Source organism: Pristiophorus japonicus, chromosome 3 (genome assembly GCF_044704955.1).
Source record: "Pristiophorus japonicus isolate sPriJap1 chromosome 3, sPriJap1.hap1, whole genome shotgun sequence".
In the NCBI taxonomy this organism is placed as follows: Eukaryota; Metazoa; Chordata; class Chondrichthyes; family Pristiophoridae; genus Pristiophorus; species Pristiophorus japonicus.
The window spans coordinates 234,620,567-234,640,422 of NC_091979.1; the positions used below are offsets into that span (position 1 = coordinate 234,620,567).

Genomic DNA, 19,856 nt, shown 5'->3' on the forward strand with positions numbered 1-19,856 from the left:
GTCTACCTTGAGATCCATTAGCCTGTCCAGCACTACCTCCCTAGTGATAGTGATTGTCTCAAGGTCCTCCCTTCCCACATTCCCGTGACCAGCAATTTTTGGCATCAAACCCGGCAAGTACTGTGCACAGAGTGGTGCCTTTTAGAGGCTGGACTGTAGAACGCAAACCTTCTCAGGGAAGAGAGAACAGGCCCCCCTGAGGCCCTTAACTCAGAGTTCGCCAAGGGGGGCTAACCGAGTAGCTCCATGCTGGTGTTGTGGAGGGAATCACAGGGCTCACCAGTGCTGTTTTAAAGACTATGTGTGTAAAGGCTGCAGCACAAAGGGCCACCTCCAGCGAATGTGTAAGAGAAATATGACTGTGTTGATTAAGAGTCTGCAGATGGCCACGAATCCAGCGCGGATAGGCAGAGAGGCAGCTCAGCCCCACGATGAGGCATATAGCCTGTTTACCTGCACCACCGAGTGTTCCCCGTTGAGGAAGGAAGTCGAGATAAATGGCGTTCCACTCTTCATGGAAGTCGACATGGGGGCGAGCCAGTCAGTAATGAATCAAGAAGCCTTTGAGAGGACAGTCAAACTGAACGACCCACGTTGGTCCCGGTTCAGGCAAAGCTGCGCACCTACACCTGATGAACTTATCCCAGTCGTTGGTAGTGCGGATGTAAAGGTACTCCATGATGGCGTGGTGCACAAGTTACCTCTGTGAATTGTTGCAGGTGATGGACCAATGCTACTCGGAAGAAGGTAGATGGAGAAGATCCATTGGAGTTGGGAAGACTTCACCCCTCCAGCGATCGACGTCCTCCGCGCTCAGAGCCCTCATCTGAGGGTGGACGCGGCACCAGCGAGCAGACCAGCACAGCACCCGAGGCACAGACCGCTCAGTACGACTGCAGCTGATGATCCAGCTGAGATGACCTGAACGCACCTTCCAGGCTCCAGTGGCAGGACTCCGGAGGAAGAAAATCGGATTCAAAGGCGACTTCCCAGCTTCGGTGGCAGAACCCGGGGAGAAGAGGATCACCGCAAGCGACATCGTGGATGGAGGAAAGATGGCGCCCAAACCACAAGATGATGCGCTGAAGAAAAAGATGGCGGCGGCCAGACCACGAGGTAGAAACATAGAAAACATAGAAAATAGGTGCAGGAGTAGGCCATTCGGCCCTTCTAGCCTGCACCGCCATTCAATGAGTTCATGGCTGAACATGCAACTTCAGTACCTCATTCCTGCTTTCTCACCATACCCCTTGATTCCTCTAGTAGTAAGGACTTCATCTAACTCCTTTTTGAATATATTTAGTGAATTGGCCTCAACAACTTTCTGTGGTAGAGAATTCCACAGGTTCACCACTCTCTGGGTGAAGAAATTCCTCCTCATCTCGGTCCTAAATGGCTTCTCCCTTATCCTTAGACTGTGTCCCCTGGTTCTGGACTTCCCCAACATTGGGAACATTCTTCCTGCATCTAACCTGTCTAACCCCGTCAGAATTTTAAAAGTTTCTATGAGGTCCCCTCTCATTCTTCTGAACTCCAGTGAATACAAGCCCAGTTGATCCAGTCTTTCTTGATAGGTCAGTCCCGCCATCCCGGGAATCAGTCTGGTGAACCTTCGCTGCACTCCCTCAATAGCAAGAATGTCCTTCCTCAGGTTAGGAGACCAAAACTGTACACAATACTCCAGGTGTGGCCTCACCAAGGCCCTGTACAATTGTAGCAACACCTCCCTGCCCTTGTACTCAAATCCCCTCGCTATGAAGGCCAACATGCCATTTGCTTTCTTAACCGCCTGCTGTACCTGCATGCCAACCTTCAATGACTGATGTACCATGACACCCAGGTCTCTTTGCACCTGCCCTTTTCCTAATCTGTCACCATTCAGATAATAGTCTGTCTCTCTGTTTTTACCACCAAAGTGGATAACCTCACATTTATCCACATTATACTTCATCTGCCATGCATTTGCCCACTCACCTAACCTATCCAAGTCACTCTGCAGCCTCATAGCATCCTCCTTGCAGCTCACACTGCCACCCAACTTAGTGTCATCCGCAAATTTGGAGATACTACATTTAATCCCCTCGTCTAAATCATTAATGTACAGTGTAAACAGCTGGGGCCCCAGCACAGAACCTTGCGGTACCCCACTAGTCACTGCCTGCCATTCTGAAAAGTCCCCATTTACTCCTACTCTTTGCTTCCTGTCTGACAACCAGTTCTCAATCCATGTCAGCACACTACCCCCAATCCCATGTGCTTTAACTTTGCACATTAATCTCTTGTGTGGGACCTTGTCGAAAGCCTTCTGAAAGTCCAAATATACCACATCAACTGGTTCTCCCTTGTCCACTCTACTGGAAACATCCTCAAAAAATTCCAGAAGATTTGTCAAGCATGATTTCCCTTTCACAAATCCATGCTGACTTGGACCTATCATATTACCTCTTTCCAAATGCACTGCGATGACATCCTTAATAATTGATTCCATCATTTTACCCACTACCGATGTCAGGCTGACCGGTCTGTAATTCCCTGTTTTCTCTCTCCCTCCTTTTTTTAAAAGTGGGGTTACATTGGCTACCCTCCACTCCATAGGAACTGATCCAGAGTCAATGGAATGTTGGAAAATGACTGTCAATGCATCCACTATTTCCAAGGCCACCTCCTTAAGTACTCTGGGATGCAGTCCATCAGGCCCTGGGGATTTATCGGCCTTCAATCCCATCAATTTCCCCAACACAATTTCCCGACTAATAAGGATTTCCCTCAGTTCCTCCTCCTTACTAGACCCTCCGGTGCAGCGCTGATGGAGCAACTCGTGGCACCAAATGGAGAAGAGGATTGGAGTAAAGTTAGCAAGGCTCTCTTAAAGGAGACCTGCAACCCACCACACTTAAAGGGACAGTTCAACATTTTCAAACAATGTAAGAGCAACTGTGAGTTAGATGTAAAATGTGCAATGGATGATCAGAATTGCGTACATGCAATAAGCAAAGAAGAGTCTCAATGTAACAGCAACTGTGAGTTAGATGTACGATGTGTAACTGATGATCAGCATTGTGTACATGCAATAAGCAATGAAAAGGTGCGCGATCGGAGCTACAAGTTATTTACAATGTGTAATGAAACGTTGTGCGATGTAGGATTTCAACTGCATTCAGTCAATGGAGCGGGCAGACATCCATCGGGAGCACACAGGTCCAGCGAGCTACCTAATGTAGTAGTCTGCATCCCTGGGACCAGAGTTATGCATCATGGAGTGTGGCCGCAAGCAGCCAATACATACGAGCTGCAGAGCAAGCGATCTCAGGAGGGCAACGGCACCGGTATCGATACCCTGCCCCTGATCGGCTCCACCTCTCAGGCACCCAATGGCACCAACCGCCACGAGCTTGAAAGAACTGTGCTAAGGTGCAGCCCCTAGACCCCCATCGCCACCAAAGCCATACCCAGGAACGAAGGGTCACCCGCAACAGTTCCCCCAAATGGGACCGGGACCAGCCAGGATCCCAAACCAAACAACTCCCAGGCAAGCGAGTCAGCAGTTCCCTGTGTACTGCTAGATGACAGCTCCTCAGGGAGCAGCAGCGACCCAGGGTGCAAAGAAAGGACGGGGAGGTCACAGGCATCTGTGAACCTGCCCGATGCTAGGAGCAACGGCAAGAGCCCCGAGAGCAGACAATTTGAGCCAACCGGGTTCCCACTGCCAGCACTGGGCACCGCGCCGCCACCAGACTACCTGGACACCATCCAGCAGTTCTGGAACTAGCTTGTCCTTACGCAGCAGTTACCGATCCCTAGTACGAATCAAGAATGTATCTCACCAGTCGAATGTACTTGCCTCACAACTGAACCACAAATGTAATGCTGTTAATGCAAACTTTTTTTTCTGGACTTGAATGTATATATATGTAATGAGCCTCTGGCATAATCTATATGTGGGGGGGGGGGTGGAAGAGAATGGAGTGGTCACGGACACACAAACAGAAACCACCAGCACTCTACTACCAACGAAACACCAACCACTCACCCAAGATAGAAACGACCCGCCAAGGGTCAACCAGATAGAGCTAAGCCCAGAGCACACTCAATGCAGAGGTGATTTGCACTAAAGGCTTGAGGAGAGAGTGATCCTACATAGTTCCTGCTTCTACTATTACAAGGTGTGCCACCAGAGGGCACGGCAGTGGGAGACTTGCAGGTTACTTGTACAAGTGTGTCTGGCCTAATATAAAAGGCAGGCCACCATGTGTGATCCTCACTTTGGAGTTATCAATAAAGGACTAAGGTCACTACAGTTCAAGTACAACACATTGCCTTGTGGAGTCATTATCAGAGCATCTAAAGACGAAACAGATTCTGCACCCACCCCCCTTCTCCAATGGAGGAATAGCCTACCGAGAGTCACTGTCATAGGCTTGTGTGCAAATAATGGCCAGCTGGGTAAAGTATTGATGGCTGCTGGTTCCTAATGGACCCAGCATGATCCAGAAACTTTAAGAGGAGGACAGAAAGTTAGAGGCGCGCAATTGGTTTATACATATAAACTTCTTAGAGGGCTTGACAAGGTAGATGCAGAGAAGTTGTTTCCCTTTTGCTGGAAAGTTTAGAACAAGGGTTCACAGTCTCAGAATAATTGGTCAGCCATTTAGGACTGAGAAAAGGAGGAATTTTTTCACTCAAAGGGTTGTGAATCTTTGGAGTTCTCCATTCCAGAGAGCTGTGTCAGTCAATGAGTATATCCAAGGCTGAGATAGATAAGATTTTTGGACTCTTAAGGGAATCAAGGGATATGGTGATCAGGCGAGAAAGTGGAGTTGAGGTCAAAGATCAGCCATGATCTTATTGAATGGCAGAGCAGGCTCGAGGGGCCGAATGGTCTACTCCTGCTCCTAATTCTTAAGTTCTTTTATCACTGAATGTCTCTTTCTAAAGGCTTCCTCTAGTTCTCAGGCTCTTCTGAAAAGATGAAATTCACGAGGATGTGTCCGCTGAAAATCTGGTTCAGTAACAGGTAAGCACAGTTATATTACTCAAGAGAACCTAGGCAACTCCTCGTACACCATAGAAAGTAAGAAACTGAATGGGGTAGAAGAGCAAAGGGATCTGGTGATATAGGTGAACAAATCATTAAAAGCAGCATTGCAGGTCAGCAAAGCAATTAGAAATGGTAACAAAGCACTGGGATTTATTTCCGGGTATAGAATTCAAAAGCAGTGAAGTTATGTTAAACTTGTACAGGACCCTGGTCAAGCCACACAGAGCACTGTGCGCAGTTCTGGTCTCCGTACTGTAATAGGAAAGAGAAGCACTGGAGAAAGTGCAAAAAAGATTTACAAGGATGGTACCAGAACTGAGAGATTACAGCTATTGGGAAAGACTTAACCGTTTGGGGCTTTTTTTCTTTAGAAAAGAGAAAAATTAGAGGAGACCTGATAAAGGTTTTTAAAATTATGAATAGGTTGGACAGGATGGATGTAGAGAGAATGTTTCCACTTATGGGAGAATCCAAAACTAGGCACCATAAATACAAGATAGTCGCTAATAAATCCAATTGAGAAATTTCTTTACTCAGAGAGTGGTAAGAATGTGGAACTTGCTACCACAGGAAGTAGTTGAGGTGAATAGTTTAGATACTTTCAAAAGGAAACTAGACGAGTACGAGAGCAAAGGGAATCATCATCATCATAGGCAGTCCCTCGAAACGAGGATGACTTGCTTCCACGCCAAAAGGGATCAGTTCACAGGTGTTTCAATGATAATCCAGGTCCCGACCTACATCTTGAAGGGTGGAAGATGCCTGTGCATTGATTTTTTTAAAAACATGTGGTGGCCATTGCACCCCAGCCACCACAAAGGGAATAGAAAGATATGCTAAAAGGCTGGGATGCGGTAGATGGGATGAGAGGAGACTCATGTGGTGCATACGAACAATGACGGACAGGTAAAGACCATCTGGTCGATCGAGCCTGTCCCATACAATTGCGATACCTTGTGTATCACGACATTTACACTCCCCACCCCACCCGAAACCATGTGATCTCCTGGGAGAGGCAACAAAATAGATTTTAAAAATCCAGGCCAATTGGGGAAAAAAAACAATCTGGGAAATTCCTCTCCAACCCAGCCAGGCGATCGAAACTAGTCCAGGAGATCACTCTGGCCATTAAATTCCCTGCAGTACCTACCCTTCTGTAAGAGGTGATCTCCACCGCAGCCAGAAACAAATCCAGCTTTTGTTTAAAGGAGTTCAGCGAATCTGCATCCACTGCGCGAGACGGCAGCCTGTTCCAAAGGTCCACTATTCTCTGTGAAAAGAACCACCTCCTGACGTCTAACCTAGATCTAGCTTTATACAACTTAAATTTGTGCCCCCTGGTCCTGCCTAGCCTATTTAGTTGAAATAATCGGTCAGCTGGAACACCGTCTATTCCCTTAACTGCATAAACACCAGCACAACTAGTTGGGCCGAATGGCCTGTTGTATATTCTGTGTAATTCTATGTAGCTATGAGGGGCGAGTTGGCTAAGATAGGTTGGGAAACTAGACGAAAAGCTATGACAGTTGATAAGCAATTGCAAAAGTTTAAAGAAAGAATTCATAATTCGCAATGAAGATACATGCCCTTAAGGAATAAAAACCTCACGGAAAATGTGGTCCAACTGTGGCTAACAAGAGAAGTTAAAGATAATATTAGATCAAAGGAAGAGACTTATAATGTTGCTGAAAAGAGCCGTAAGCCTAAGGATTGGGAGGATTTTAGAATTCAGCAAAGGAGGACCAAGACATTGATAGAGAGAAAATAGAATGAGAGTAAACTAGCAAGAGACATAAAAACAGATTCTATATGCTTCTATAGGTATGTAAAAATGAAAAGATTAGTGAAAGTAAACATGGGTCCCTTACAGGCAGAGACAGGAGAAATCATAATAGGGAATAAGGAAATGGCAGAGACATTAAACACATATTTTATATCTGTCTCCAAGGAAGACACAAAAAACATTCTGGAAATAATGGGGAACCAAGGGTCTAGTGAAAATGAGGAACTTAAAGAAATTAGTGTTAGTAAAGAAATACTACTGGAGAAATTAATGGGAAATCCATTGGACTTGATGGCCTACAGTCTAGGGTTTTAAAAGAAGTGGCTGCAAGTGGATGCATTGGTTTAGATCTTGCAAACATCTCTAGCTACTAACACAGTCTCTGTGGATTGGAAGGTAGCAAGTGTAACCTCTCCATTCATGAAGACCACATCAGACAACAGAATCTGGCTTATTCAGGCATTATAAAGCAGTGCAAATAATGCACTGTGTGTTACTTGGCCCCACCGCCCTGGTGTTATAAACACCCTATGACTCAGGGTGGAAGATGTCACAGAAGGTCTGTTAGTATTTCTCAGTTCTTTATTAGACCCATTTTTCGGTAGGTTTGATTCTTGTTTTGTCTTTTGGGGTGGGTACCAGATCGCACGGAGCCTCTTGTGTGCCCGCTTCAGTTTCTTCCTCATCCCTCCAGGCAGCAGTCACTGCTCGCATCGCTGGTGCTCCTGCCCATCTGTTACCTGGTCCTGCTCTACCCATCCTACCACAAACAGCAGGACATCTGGAGATATTACACCATGTCACAGGACTGCATTGCGGTACGTTGCAGACTACGACTCGGATAGGGCTGGGGTGGTGAGGGTGAGGATAGTGAGGATGAGGGTAGTGAGGGTGTGAGAGGTGAGGGCGGGGGTAGTGAGGAACATTAGGGAGGATCAGGCAATCTGTAGCTGGTGTTAGAGTTTAGGTCTGGAACTGGCTGTGATTCAGAGAAACGGTCAAGGCCTGGGATTCTCAGCCTCAAGCTACTGTTGTGAGCGGAGTGGAGTGAGAACGTCCATCCGCCCAATCGAAGTGACAGAAGGATCATTCAACAAATTGCATTCAGCAGAAACTGGCCCACTCTGTCATGAACCCTATTACTTGTACTCACCAGCCCAGATAGGTTAACTGAAGTGATAGGCCCTGACCGTTTCTCTTCTAGACTGGGATTCCCTCGTTAAGCTCGTTAAGCTGGTGCTCAGCTCATCAGAGGATGCGATATCCAGAGCCTTGAGCACATAAATCTAAGCTGTCACTCCCAGTGCAGTGCTGAGGGAGTGCTGCACTGTCGAAGGTGCCGTCTTTCAGATGAGACGTTAAATCGAGGCTCCATCTGCTCTCTGATAGATATAAATGATCCCGTGGCACTATTTCAAAGAAGAGCAGGGGAGTTCTCCCCGGTGTCCTGGGCCAATATTTATCCCTCAATCAACATAACAAAACAGATTATGTGGTCATTATCACATTGCTGTGTGTGGGAGCTTGCTGTGCATCATTAGCTGCTGCGTTTCCCACATTACAGCAATGGCTACACTCCAAAAAGTACTTCATTGGCTGTAAAGTGTTTTGGGACATCCAGTAGTCGTGAAAGGCGCTATATAAATCCTAGTCTTTCTTTTTTTTGCACACATTGTCACTTTAACCGAAATGTCCTCTTTCTTTCTTTAGCGACTCCACAATCAAAGTCAGAGGATAGTTTCCAGCCCTTGCAAACCAAACTCCAGCCAGTTAGAACTCTCTGTGTTGTATCCAGGGAAACCACTCGGCAGGATTCCAGTGTTTGTGGAAAAAGGCAAGATCCCTCGTCCGGGCAACACATTTTACCAACCGCCCTTTGGGTTCAGAGGTTGCGAGGAACAACTTCGGAAGGTCATGGCGATGTTGCCACAAACAGGGCTTCCGAAGAACCTGGCATCAACCAGCTGCAGGAGATGCATTGTGGTGGGAAATGGTGGCATTCTGCGTGGCAGTAGGCTCGGCCCCTATATTGACCAACACAACATTGTTATCAGGTGACCAAAATGTCAGTACATTAAGGTACAGTTCAAGTGTACTGCTGGTGTCCAAATAAACAAACATCATTTACAACAACAACAACAACTTGTATTTACATAGCACCTTTAACGTAGTGAAACATCCCAAGACGCTTCACAGGAGTATCATGCAATAGAAATTTGCCGCGTAAGTAGAATTTAGCACAGATGACCAAAAGCTTGGTCAAAGAGGTAGGTTTTAAGGAGCGACTTGAAGGAGGAAAGAGAGGTAGAGAGATGGAGATGTTTAGGGAGGGAGTTCCAGAGCTTGGGGTCTAGGCAACAGAAGGCACGGCCTCCAATGGTTGAGCGATTACAATCAGGGATACTCAAGAGGGCAGAATTAGAGGAGCGCAGACATCTCGGCGGGACTGTGGAAGATCACAGAGTTATCATCATCATAGGCAGTCCCTCGGAATCGAGGAAGAATTGCTTCCACTCTTAAAATGAGTCCTTAGGTAGCTGAACAGTCCAATACGAGAGCCACAGTCCCTGCCACAGGTGGGACAGTCGCTGAGGGAAAGGGAGGGTGGGACAGGTTTGCCGCACGTTCTTTCCGCTGTCTGCGCTTGATTTCTGCATGCATTCGGCGTTGAGACTCGAGGCGCTCAGCGCCCTCCTGGATGCACTTCATCCACTTAGGGTGGTCTTTGGCCGGGGACTCCCAGGTGTCAGTAGGGATGTTGCACTTTATCAAGGAGGCTTTGAGGATGTCCTTGTAACGTTTCCTCTGCCCACCTTTGGCCCGTTTGCCGTGAAGGGGTTCCGAGTAGAGAGCTTGCTTTGGGAGTCTCGTGTCTGGCATGCAGACAATGTGGCCTGCCAAGCGGAGCTGATCAAGTGTGGTCAGTGCTTCAATGCTGGGGATGTTGGCCTGAACGAGGACACTAATGTTGGTGCGTCTGTCCTCCCAGGGGATTTGTAGGATCTTGCGGAGGCATCGTTGATATTTCTCCAACGACTTGAGGTGTCTACTGTACATGGTCCATGTCTCTGAGCCATACAGGAGGGCAGGAATTACTACAGCCCTGTAGACCATGAGCTTGGTGGTAGATTTGAGGGCCTGGTCTTCGAACACTCTTTTCCTCAGGCGGCTGAAGGCTGCGCTGGTGCACTGGAGGCAGTGTTGAATCTCATCATCAATATCTGCTTTTGTTGATAAAAGGCTCCCAAGGTATGGGAAATGGTCCACGTTGTCCAGGGCCGTGCCGTGGATCTTGATGACTGGGGGGGGGGGGGTAGTGCTGTGCTAGTGGAGGACCTTTGTCTTACGGGTGTTTAGTGTAAGGCCCATGCTTTCGTACGCCTCAGAAAATACGGCGACTATGTCCTGGAGTTCAGCCTCTGAATGTGCGCAGACACAGGCATCGTCCGCGTACTGTAACTCGAAGACAGAGGCTGGGGTGGTCTTGGCCCTGGCTTTGGTTCAATAAGATCACAGAGTTAGGGCAATTCGACACTATACAGCCTTCCGGACTCAACATCAATTTCAGATCATAACCACTGCTGCAATTTTTTCTGACAGCAGGTGGCCTAGACCCTCTTTAGTTGTCCCACTACCATCCTATTTTTGCCTTGTACAATCATTCCTTTTGCCAATTAATCTCTCCTGCCCTCCACCCTATCACAGACCTTCCCTCTTGTTCTTTCCTCCCGCCAGCCCTCCATTCCCCGACGCTATACTTGCTTAAAACCTGTTATATCTCTAACTTTTGACAGTTCTGACGAAAGGTCACGTACCTGAAACATTACCTAAGAATTAGGAGCAGGAGTCGGCCATACAGCCCGGCCCCTCGCGCCTGCTTCGCCATTCAATGAAATCATGGCCAATCGTCGACCTCAACTCCACTTTCCCACCTGATCCCCATATCCCTTGATTCCCTTCGAGTCTAAAAATCTATCGATCTCAGTCTTGAATATACTCAAAGACTGAGCATCCACAGCCCTCTGGGGTAGAGAATTTCAAAAATTCACCACCCTCTGAGTGAAGAAATTCCTCATCTCAGTTTTAAATGACCGACCCCTTATCCTGAGACTGTGACCCGTGGTTCTAGACTTTCCGGCCAGGGGAAACAACCTCTCACCATCTACCTTATCAATCAGAATCTTGTATGTTTCAATGAGATCAATTCTCATTCTTCTAAACTCTAGAGTATAGGCCCAATCTTTTCGATCTTTCCTCGTAGGACAACCCTCATCCCAGGGGTCAATCTAGTGAACCTTTCTTGCACCCACCTCTAAGGCATGTATGTACTTTCTCAGATAACCAAAACTGTGCACAGTACTCCAGGTGTGGTCTAACCAAAGCTCTGTACAATTGTAGTAAGACTTCCTTACCCTTGTATTCCAAGCCACTTGCAATAAAGGCCAATATGAAATTTGTCTTCCTAATTGCTTGTGTACTTACATTCTAACTTTCTGTGTTTCCTGTACTAGGACACCTAAATCTCTCTGAACACCAACATTTAAAAAATATCCTGCTTTTCTGTTCTTCCTACCACAGTGAATAACCACACATTTCCTCACGTTATACTCCAGCTGCCACATTATTGCCTACTCAACCTGTCTTTTTTTTGATTCATTCCTGGGATGTGGGCGCGGCTGGCATTTATAGCCCATCCCTAATCGCCCTTGAGAAAGTGGTGGTCTTGAACCGCTGCAGTCCGTGTGGTGAAGGTGCTGTTCGGGATGGAGTTCCAGGATTGTGACCCAGCGATGATGAAGGAACGACGATATATTTCCAAGTCAGAATGGTAACTTGAAGGTACTGGTGTTCCATGTGCCTGATGCCCTTGTCCTTCTAGGTGGTAGAGGTTGCGGATTTGGGAGGTGTTGTCTCTTTGCGGACTTTTGTGTCCTCCTCACAGCTTACTTTCCCATCTGGCTTTGTATCATCAGCAAATTATTACACTCGGTCGCTTCATCTAAGTCATTAATATAGTTTGTGAATAGCTGAGGGCCAAACACTGATCCTTGTGACACCCCACTAGTTACAGCCTCCCAACCAGAAAGTGACCCGTTTAGCCTGACTCTGTTTTTTGTCCGTTAACCAATCCTCTATGCGTGCTAATATTTTACTCACAACCTCATAAGCCCTTATCTTGCATAACAACCTTTTATGTGGCACTTTATCGAATGTCTTTTGGAAATCCAAATATACTACATTCACTGGTTCAAACAGTCAACAAGCTCCCCGCTGGAGTGGAACTAAACTACAGAACCAGTGGGAACTTGTTCAACCTTCGCCGTCTCCAGGCAGGTCCAAGACCACCCCATCCTCTGTTGTCGAGCTACAGTACGCGGACAACACCTGTGTCTGCACACATATAGAGGCTGAACTCCAGGACATAATCGACTTATTTACTGAGGCGTACGAAAGCATGGGCCTTACGCTAAACATCCGTAAGACAAAGATCCTCCACCAGCCTGTCCTCGCCGCACAGCACTGCCCCCCAGTCATCAAGATCCACGGCGCGGCCCTGGACAACGTGGACCATTTCCCAAATCTCGGGAGCCTCTTATCAACAAGAGCAGACATTGACGACGAGATTCAACGCCGCCTCCAGTGCGCCAGCGCTGCCTTCGGCTGCCTGAGGAAAAGAGTGTTTGAAGACCAGGCCCTCAAAACTGCCTCCAAGCTCATGCTCTACAGGGCTGTAGTAATATCTGCCCTCCTGTATGGCTCAGAGACATGGACCATGTACAGTAGACACCTCAAGTCGCTGGAGAAATACCACCAACGATGACTCCCCTGGGAGACACATCAACATTAGCGTCCTCGACCAGGCCAACATCCCCAGCATTGAAGCACTGACCACACTTGATCAGCTCTGCTGGACAAGCCACATTGTTCGCATGCCAGACACGAGACTCCAAAAGCAAGTGCTCTACTTGGAACTTCTTCACGGCAAGCAAACCAAAGGTGGGCAAAGGAAACGTTACAAGAACACCCTCAAAGTCTCCCTGAAAGTGCAACATCCCCACTGACACCTGGGAGTCCCTGGCCAAAGACCACTCTAAGTGGAGGAAGTGCATCGGGGAGGGCGCTGAGCACCTCGAGTCTCATCACAGAGACCATGCAGAAATCAAGCGCAGGCAGCGGAAGGAGAGTGCGGCAAACCTGTCCCACCCATCCTTTCCCTCAACGGCTATCTATCCCACCTGTGACAGGGACTGTGGTTTTCGTATTGGACTGTTCAGCCACCTAAGAACTCAGTTTAAGAGTGGAAGCAATTCTTCCTCGATTCTGAGGGACTGCCTATGATGATGATGATGATGATTTACCTACCCTGCTAGTTACATCTTCAAAAATCGCTAATAAATTTGTCAAACATGATTTCCCTTTCATAAAACCATGTTGACTCTGCCTAATCATATTATGATTTTCCTTACCACTTCCTGTCAGGCTAACTGATGTCAGGCTAAGTGGCCTGCAATTTCCTGCTTTTTTCTCTCCCTCCTTGGATAAATTACACTATCTCTGCAGCCACTTCTTTTAGAACCCTAGGTTGTAGGCCGTCAGGTCCGGGGATTTGTCGGCTTTTAGTCCCATTAGTTTCTCAAGTACTTTTTCTCTACTGATATTAATTGCTTTAAGTTCCTCATTCTTATTGGCCCCTTGGCTTCCCACTATTTTTGTTATGCTTTTTGTGTTGTGACACAAAAACAATTCAAGTGAAACATTGAATCACGTTATTGGAAATGTTTATATTGTTTCAAACCTTATTTTGGACATGAAGAATTTCAGTTACTGAGAAATAGCGAACCGATTTTTAAGAAAGCATTTTCAGTAATTTATTTCATCAGCAAACCATGAAAGTAATTGGTAGAAAGATTAGAAGAGAGTTGAGGAGAACTTTTTCACCCAGAGGATGGTGGGGTTCTGGAATTTGCTGCCTGAAAGGTTTGTAGAAGCAGAAACCCTCATCGCACTTATAAAGTACTTGGATATGCACTTGAAGTGCAGTAACCTACAGGGCTATGGACCGAGAGCTGGAAAGTGGGATTAGGCTGGATAGCCTTTACAGCCGGCACGAACACGATGGGCCTAATGGCCTCTTTCTGTGCAGTAAATTTCTATGATTCATGACTACAAAAGTTTGTATGTGGTTTCGTCGTTATAAAATGTTGACGTTGGGTTTTTCCACTGTGAGATGCTGATTATGCAGGTTTTCCATTTTAAGTGTGACATAGGAAGTAAGGTTAATGTGTACACGAAGTAAACACATATGAAAGATTTTTTTAGTAATGTATGACACAGACACATATTCAGTGATGGAGGGATTTTGTTTCTTTGATTTCACCAGGATGAATAACGGGCCTGTGGCGGATCATGCGGCCGATGTGGGATGGAAGACCACTTTGCGGATTACGTACCCAGAAGGTGCTCCCAAGTCTCCCCGGGAATATGACCCGAGCTCGCTGTTTGTGGTGGCACCGTACAAAAGCATGGATCTTGATTGGTTAAACGCAATGGTCAGCAAGGAGCCAATGGTGAATAAGCATTTCTTTTCCCCTTCAGAAACTTATCTTTTTAACCAAAATCTTGCATCGCCGCTGCCATTTTGTAACCGAGCTCGGCATGCAATAGAAAGTCTGTTGAATGATCTCACTTCCAGCTTCCAATCCCATCTGCAACCAACCATTCTTGCAAAAGTTCTGCTCTTCCCTCAGGTGGGATTTACGCTTGTCTCTTTTCATCTTCTTTGCTTTCTGTTTCCCTTCTCGTGTTTGATCAAGTATCTGCCAAGACTCGCTTTCACAGCCACATCTCTTTCCTCAGTAGCTGTCTCCACCTCAGACTTAATCCGCTTGGATTCCAACTGAAATTCCACCCTTCATGTTTTGGATCCACCCAGGATTACAGATATCTCCGAGATATTCAACATTCCTCAAACTACTGCTCTCGCTGTATCCTGGGATCCACACTCAATGCTATGTGCCACCATATGCACACTCTCGACCTCTCTCTTCAGCAGCACCGACTCACTCTGTCTCAGAGCTGTCCTGACAAGGGTGGCGCTGTTGTTGTTTTGGTGAACTGACCTCTACCTTGCAGAGGCTGATCACCAACTCTCTGACACCTTCTCCTACCTGCCCCTGGACCATGACCCCACTACTGAACATCAAGCCATCATTTCCCAGACCGTCACTGACCTCATCTCCTCTGGAGATCTTCCCTCCACAGCCACCAACCTCATAGTTCCTGCACAGCCCACTTCTACCTCCTTCCCAAGATCCACAAACAGGACTGCCCCGGTAGACCCATCGTTTCAGCCTGTTCTTGCCCCAGTTTTCTCTCCTTGTCCACTCTCTTCCCACCTACATCCGCAACTCCTCCAACACTTTAACAGTTTCCAGTTTCCCGGCCCCAACCATCTCCTTTTCACCATGGACATCACCAATCTCTCTACATCTCCATTTCCCACCAGGGTGGCCTGAGGGTGCTCCGCTTCTTCCTCAAGCAGAGGCCCAACCAGTCCCCATCCACCATCACCCTTCTCCGCCTGGCTGAACTTGTTCTCACGTTGAACAACTTCTCCTTTAACTCCACTCACTTCCTCCAAATTAAAGGTGTTGCTATGGGAACCCGCATGGGTCCTAGCTATGCCTGCCTTTTTGTGGGATATGTGGAACATTCTTTGTTCCAGTCCTACTCAGGTTCCCTCCCTCACCTCTTTTTCCGGTATATCGATGACTGTAACAGTGTTGTTTCCTGCTCTCGCCCTGAACTAGAAAATTTCATTCACTTTGCTTCCAATTTCCACCCTTCCCTCACCTTCACATGGTCCATCTCCGCCTCTTCCCTTCCCTTCCTCGACTTTTCCGTCTCCATCTCTGGAGATAGGCTTTCGACTAGTATCCACTATAAGCCCACTGACTCCCACAGCTACCTGGACTACATTTCCTCCCAACCCGCATCCTGTAAGGATTCTATTCCATTCTCCCAGTTTCTCTGTCTCCGTCGCATTTGCTCTGACGACGCTACTTTTCATACTAGTGCCTCTGACATGTCTTCCTTTTTCCTCAACAGGATTCCCCTCCGCTGTGGTTAACATGGCCCTCGACCGTGTCCGTTCTATGTCCCGCACCTCTGCTCTCACCCCTTCCCACCTCTCAGAACCATGACAGGGTTCCCTTTGTCCTCACCTTTCACCCCACCAGCCTCCACGTTCAACAGATTATCCTCCGCCATCTCCAGCATGGTCCCATCACCAATCACATCTTCCCCTCCCCTCTCAACATTCCGAAGGGATCGCTCCCTCCGCGACATCCTGATCCATTCCGCAGTCACCCCCAGCACCTCCTCCCCTTCCCACGGCACCTTTCCATGCAAGCGCAGGAGATACATCGGGGAGACCAAGCGTAAATTGGGTGACCGCTTTGCGGAGCACCTCCGTTCAGTCTGCAAGTGTGATCCTTAGCTTCCATTCGCCTGTCACTTTAATTGTCCACTCCACTCCCACTCTGACCTCAATCTCCTACACTGTTCCAATGAAGCTCAACACAAGTTTGAGGAACAGCACCCCACCTTTTGTTTAGGCACTCTACAGCCTTCTGGACTCAACATCGAGTTCAACAATCTGAGTGTAACCGCTGCTAATCTTTGTCTCCCTTCCCTGCCCGGAGCCTTTTTCTCTTTTTTCTCCTTTTTCTCCTTGTCTCTAATGGCAGCTGGTCATTATTCCGCCATTCACACCCTATCTTGACTAATGTTTTTCTAACTCCTGGCATTACTATTTCAATTCGGCCCATCATCCCTTTTGTCTCTCTAATCTCTCCTGCCTTCCACCCTATCACAGACCTTCCCTTTTGTTCTTTCTTCCCCTCCCACTTTGTGCTTGTTAAGAATCTGTTCTTTCCAAATTCTCTCCAGTTCTGACGAAGGGTCGTTGATCCGAAACGTTAACTCGGTTTCTCTCTCCACAGATTCTGCCTAATCCGCTATTTCCAGTATTTTTTGTTTTTTTTCCAGATTCCAGCATCCACAGTAGTTTGCTTTTGCAACCATTCTTGTTTCCATCTAATTTATAGATGCTGCTAGTCAATGCTCCTCTAAACTTTCCTTCTTTTCCAAGCAGCAAGCACACCATTCTTGTCTCCTCGCCCTTCTCTCTCGTGTTGAAATCAAGAGTCATTGCCTAGTCTCCCAACTCAATCATTCTCAGGCCCTCAAAACTGATCAGTTCTGCAATTTATAATCCTACAATTTACAGGATTGTACAACCCAAGTTTGGCATTATCTAGCCACTGCATCTCATTATACTTAATCATCTTGCCTATACTTTTCAACCCAGGCTGGCGGGACCAGCGGGACCCACCCACCCTGTCCGTCATTGCCATATGTTAGCCCTTTGCTGGTGTCCTGCACCCTTGGCCTAACCCCCTACCTAGGGTTCTTAATGAAAAACATCTTGCTGGTCCCAAACCAACTCTTGTTCTATCACCTTAGTCAAACTTGACAGGTGCTGCTGAGTTGAAGGAGCACTATTGTTCTGTCATATTGCAGCTCACACTGATAATCGCTTAACATTACATCCTACAGAGTTGTTAGGCAAACACTTGGTAACCCTCAGCAGCTATATTGAGGTGCGTGTGCGTTTTAGTAAATGCAGGAGCTGCCAAGAGCCATTTTAAACAGTGGGGTATAGTTTACAGTCCCAATTCTTGTGTGAATTGAGTATTGTGAAGTAGGTTCTGCATTTTAGTACAGGTGCCCCGTTTAGACAAGTTAGATGCAGGAAGAATGTTCCCAATGTTGGGGAAGTCCAGAACCAGGGGTCACAGTCTAAGGATAAGGGGTAAGCCATTTCGGACCGAGATGAGGAGAAACTTCTTCACTCAGAGAGCGGTGAACCTGTGAAACTCTCTACCACAGAAAGTTGTTGAGGCCAATTCACTAAATATATTCAAAAAGGAGTTAGATGAAGTCCTTACTACTAGGGGGATCAAGGGGTATGGCGAGAAAGCAGGAATGGGGTACTGAAGTTGCATGTTCAGCCATGAACTCATTGAATGGCGGTGCAGGCTAGAAGGGCCGAATGGCCTACTCCTGCACCTATTTTCTATGTTTCTATACAGCATACAGGAGTGCCACAAGTCATACAGTACCAGATGTGGATAAATTGTATCCCTTTTATCTGGTATATATTGTACATATATGGAGTTAGTGCACTGGCATACACAGCATCGATAAAAGATTACTCCCATTTGCATACTGCATGTCTACAGGAGAGTATTGGAATAGTCGGGTCTGGAGTTAACAAAAGAATTGGTATGGGTTCCAGTAACGGATGGCCTGAGGCACTATTTACAGGAGCGCGCTGATATGCACTTTTAGCCATTGCTCACTGGGTAGCACTCTGACCTCTGAATCAGAAGGTTGTGGGCTCAAGTCCCACTCCAGGCACATGAGCACAAAAATCTAGGCTGAGGGAGTGCTGCATTGTCAGAGATGCCATCTTTCGGATGAGAACTTAAACTGAGGCCCCGTCTGCTCTCAGTTGGGCGTAAAAGATCCCATAGCACTATTTAGAAGAGCAGGGGAGTTCTTCCCGGTATCCTGGGGCCGATATTTATCCCTCAATCAACATCACTAAATCAGATTATCTGGTCATTATCACATTGCTGTTTGTGGGAACTTGCTGTGCGCAAATTGGCAGCCGCTTTTCCCACATTATAACAGCGACTACACTTCAAAATGTAGTTCATTGGCTGTAAAGCGCTTTGGGACATCCGGTGGTTGTGAAAGACGCTATAGAAATGCAAGCCTTTCTTTCAATCCAAGTGAAATGCTCCCATTTGCCTGTGCTGATTTGCAGATCTTCAGAGTTCCATTTCATTTTTTTTCCTCTGTAGAATCTTTGGCAGAAGATGTGGTTTTGGCAATCGGTGGTTGAGTCAGTCCCTTTAGAACCACAGAACTATCGAATACTAAACTTAGATATTGTAAGGGAAACTGCGCTGACCTTCTTGGGCTACCCAGAGCCACGCCACAACCAGTGGAGGTGGAAGCAGGTATGACCTTTAAACTCCACATAGTCGCTGCTGAAGTTCCACACATCCAAACAGCGAAACTACTGTTATACAAGTCATGGAATCATAAGAAATAGGAGTAGGAGTAGGCCATTTGGCCCCTCGAGCCTGCTCCACCATTCAATAAGATCATGGCCGATCTGATTTTGGCCCCAACTCCAATTCCCTGCCCTCTCCCCATAACCCTTGACTCCCTTATCGTTCAAAAATCTATCTAGCATAGGAGTCCATTTAGCCCATTATGCTTGTGCCGGCTCTCTGAAAGAGTTGTCCAATTAGCCCCACTCCCCTGCTCTTTCCCCCATAGCCCTGAATATTTATCCAATTCCCCTTTGAAAGTTATTAAATCTGCTTCCACCGCCCTTTCAGGCGGTACGTTCCAGAGCGTAACTCGGTCATTTTTTTCCCTCATCTCCCGTTTTATGTTTTTTCCCCAGGTGGTTCCAACACTGGGAGTGACTTCCATCATCATTGCCTTGCACCTATGTGATGAGGTGAACCTCGCTGGCTTTGGCTATGACATGAGCCGCCCCGACCTTCCTCTGCACTATTATGAAACTGTGCGGATGGATATGATGAACATCCAGGCTGTGCACAATGTGAATGGAGAAAAACTCTTCCTGGCTGCTTTGGTGAAAGGGAAAGTTGTCAATGACCTCACTGGTGGGGTCAGCTGGTAGGAGGACACTGGAAACACACAACCTACAGCCAAAACCACCTTTTTTAACACAAAAGGAAAGAATCTAAAATTTCAATAACGTATCCACCAATCAACATCTCGACATTGTGTTCAACGTGTTCAAGTGTAGCGAAATTCCACACAAACTACATGGTGACATGGGTCTTCTTCCTGCAGTATTTCCCAAATGGAAGAAATGTACTGCAGACAGATAGCCCAGTCAACGTTTGCTGACACAGTACAGAT

At 47.0% G+C, this 19,856-nt stretch overlaps 1 protein-coding gene across 1 annotated transcript; it reads left to right on the top strand.

The window, feature by feature from the left end:
• The first annotated feature begins 355 nt into the window (after positions 1-355).
• On the top strand, positions 356-19,617 carry LOC139255462 (lactosylceramide alpha-2,3-sialyltransferase-like). The gene is made up of 7 exons (XM_070873943.1): positions 356-593; positions 4,954-5,014; positions 7,516-7,639; positions 8,532-8,875; positions 14,203-14,389; positions 18,755-18,913; positions 19,369-19,617. The coding sequence occupies exons 1-7, from the start codon at positions 356-358 to the stop codon at positions 19,609-19,611; spliced, it is 1,356 nt and encodes a 451-aa protein (XP_070730044.1). The 3' UTR covers positions 19,612-19,617.
• Positions 19,618-19,856: the final 239 nt, after the last annotated feature.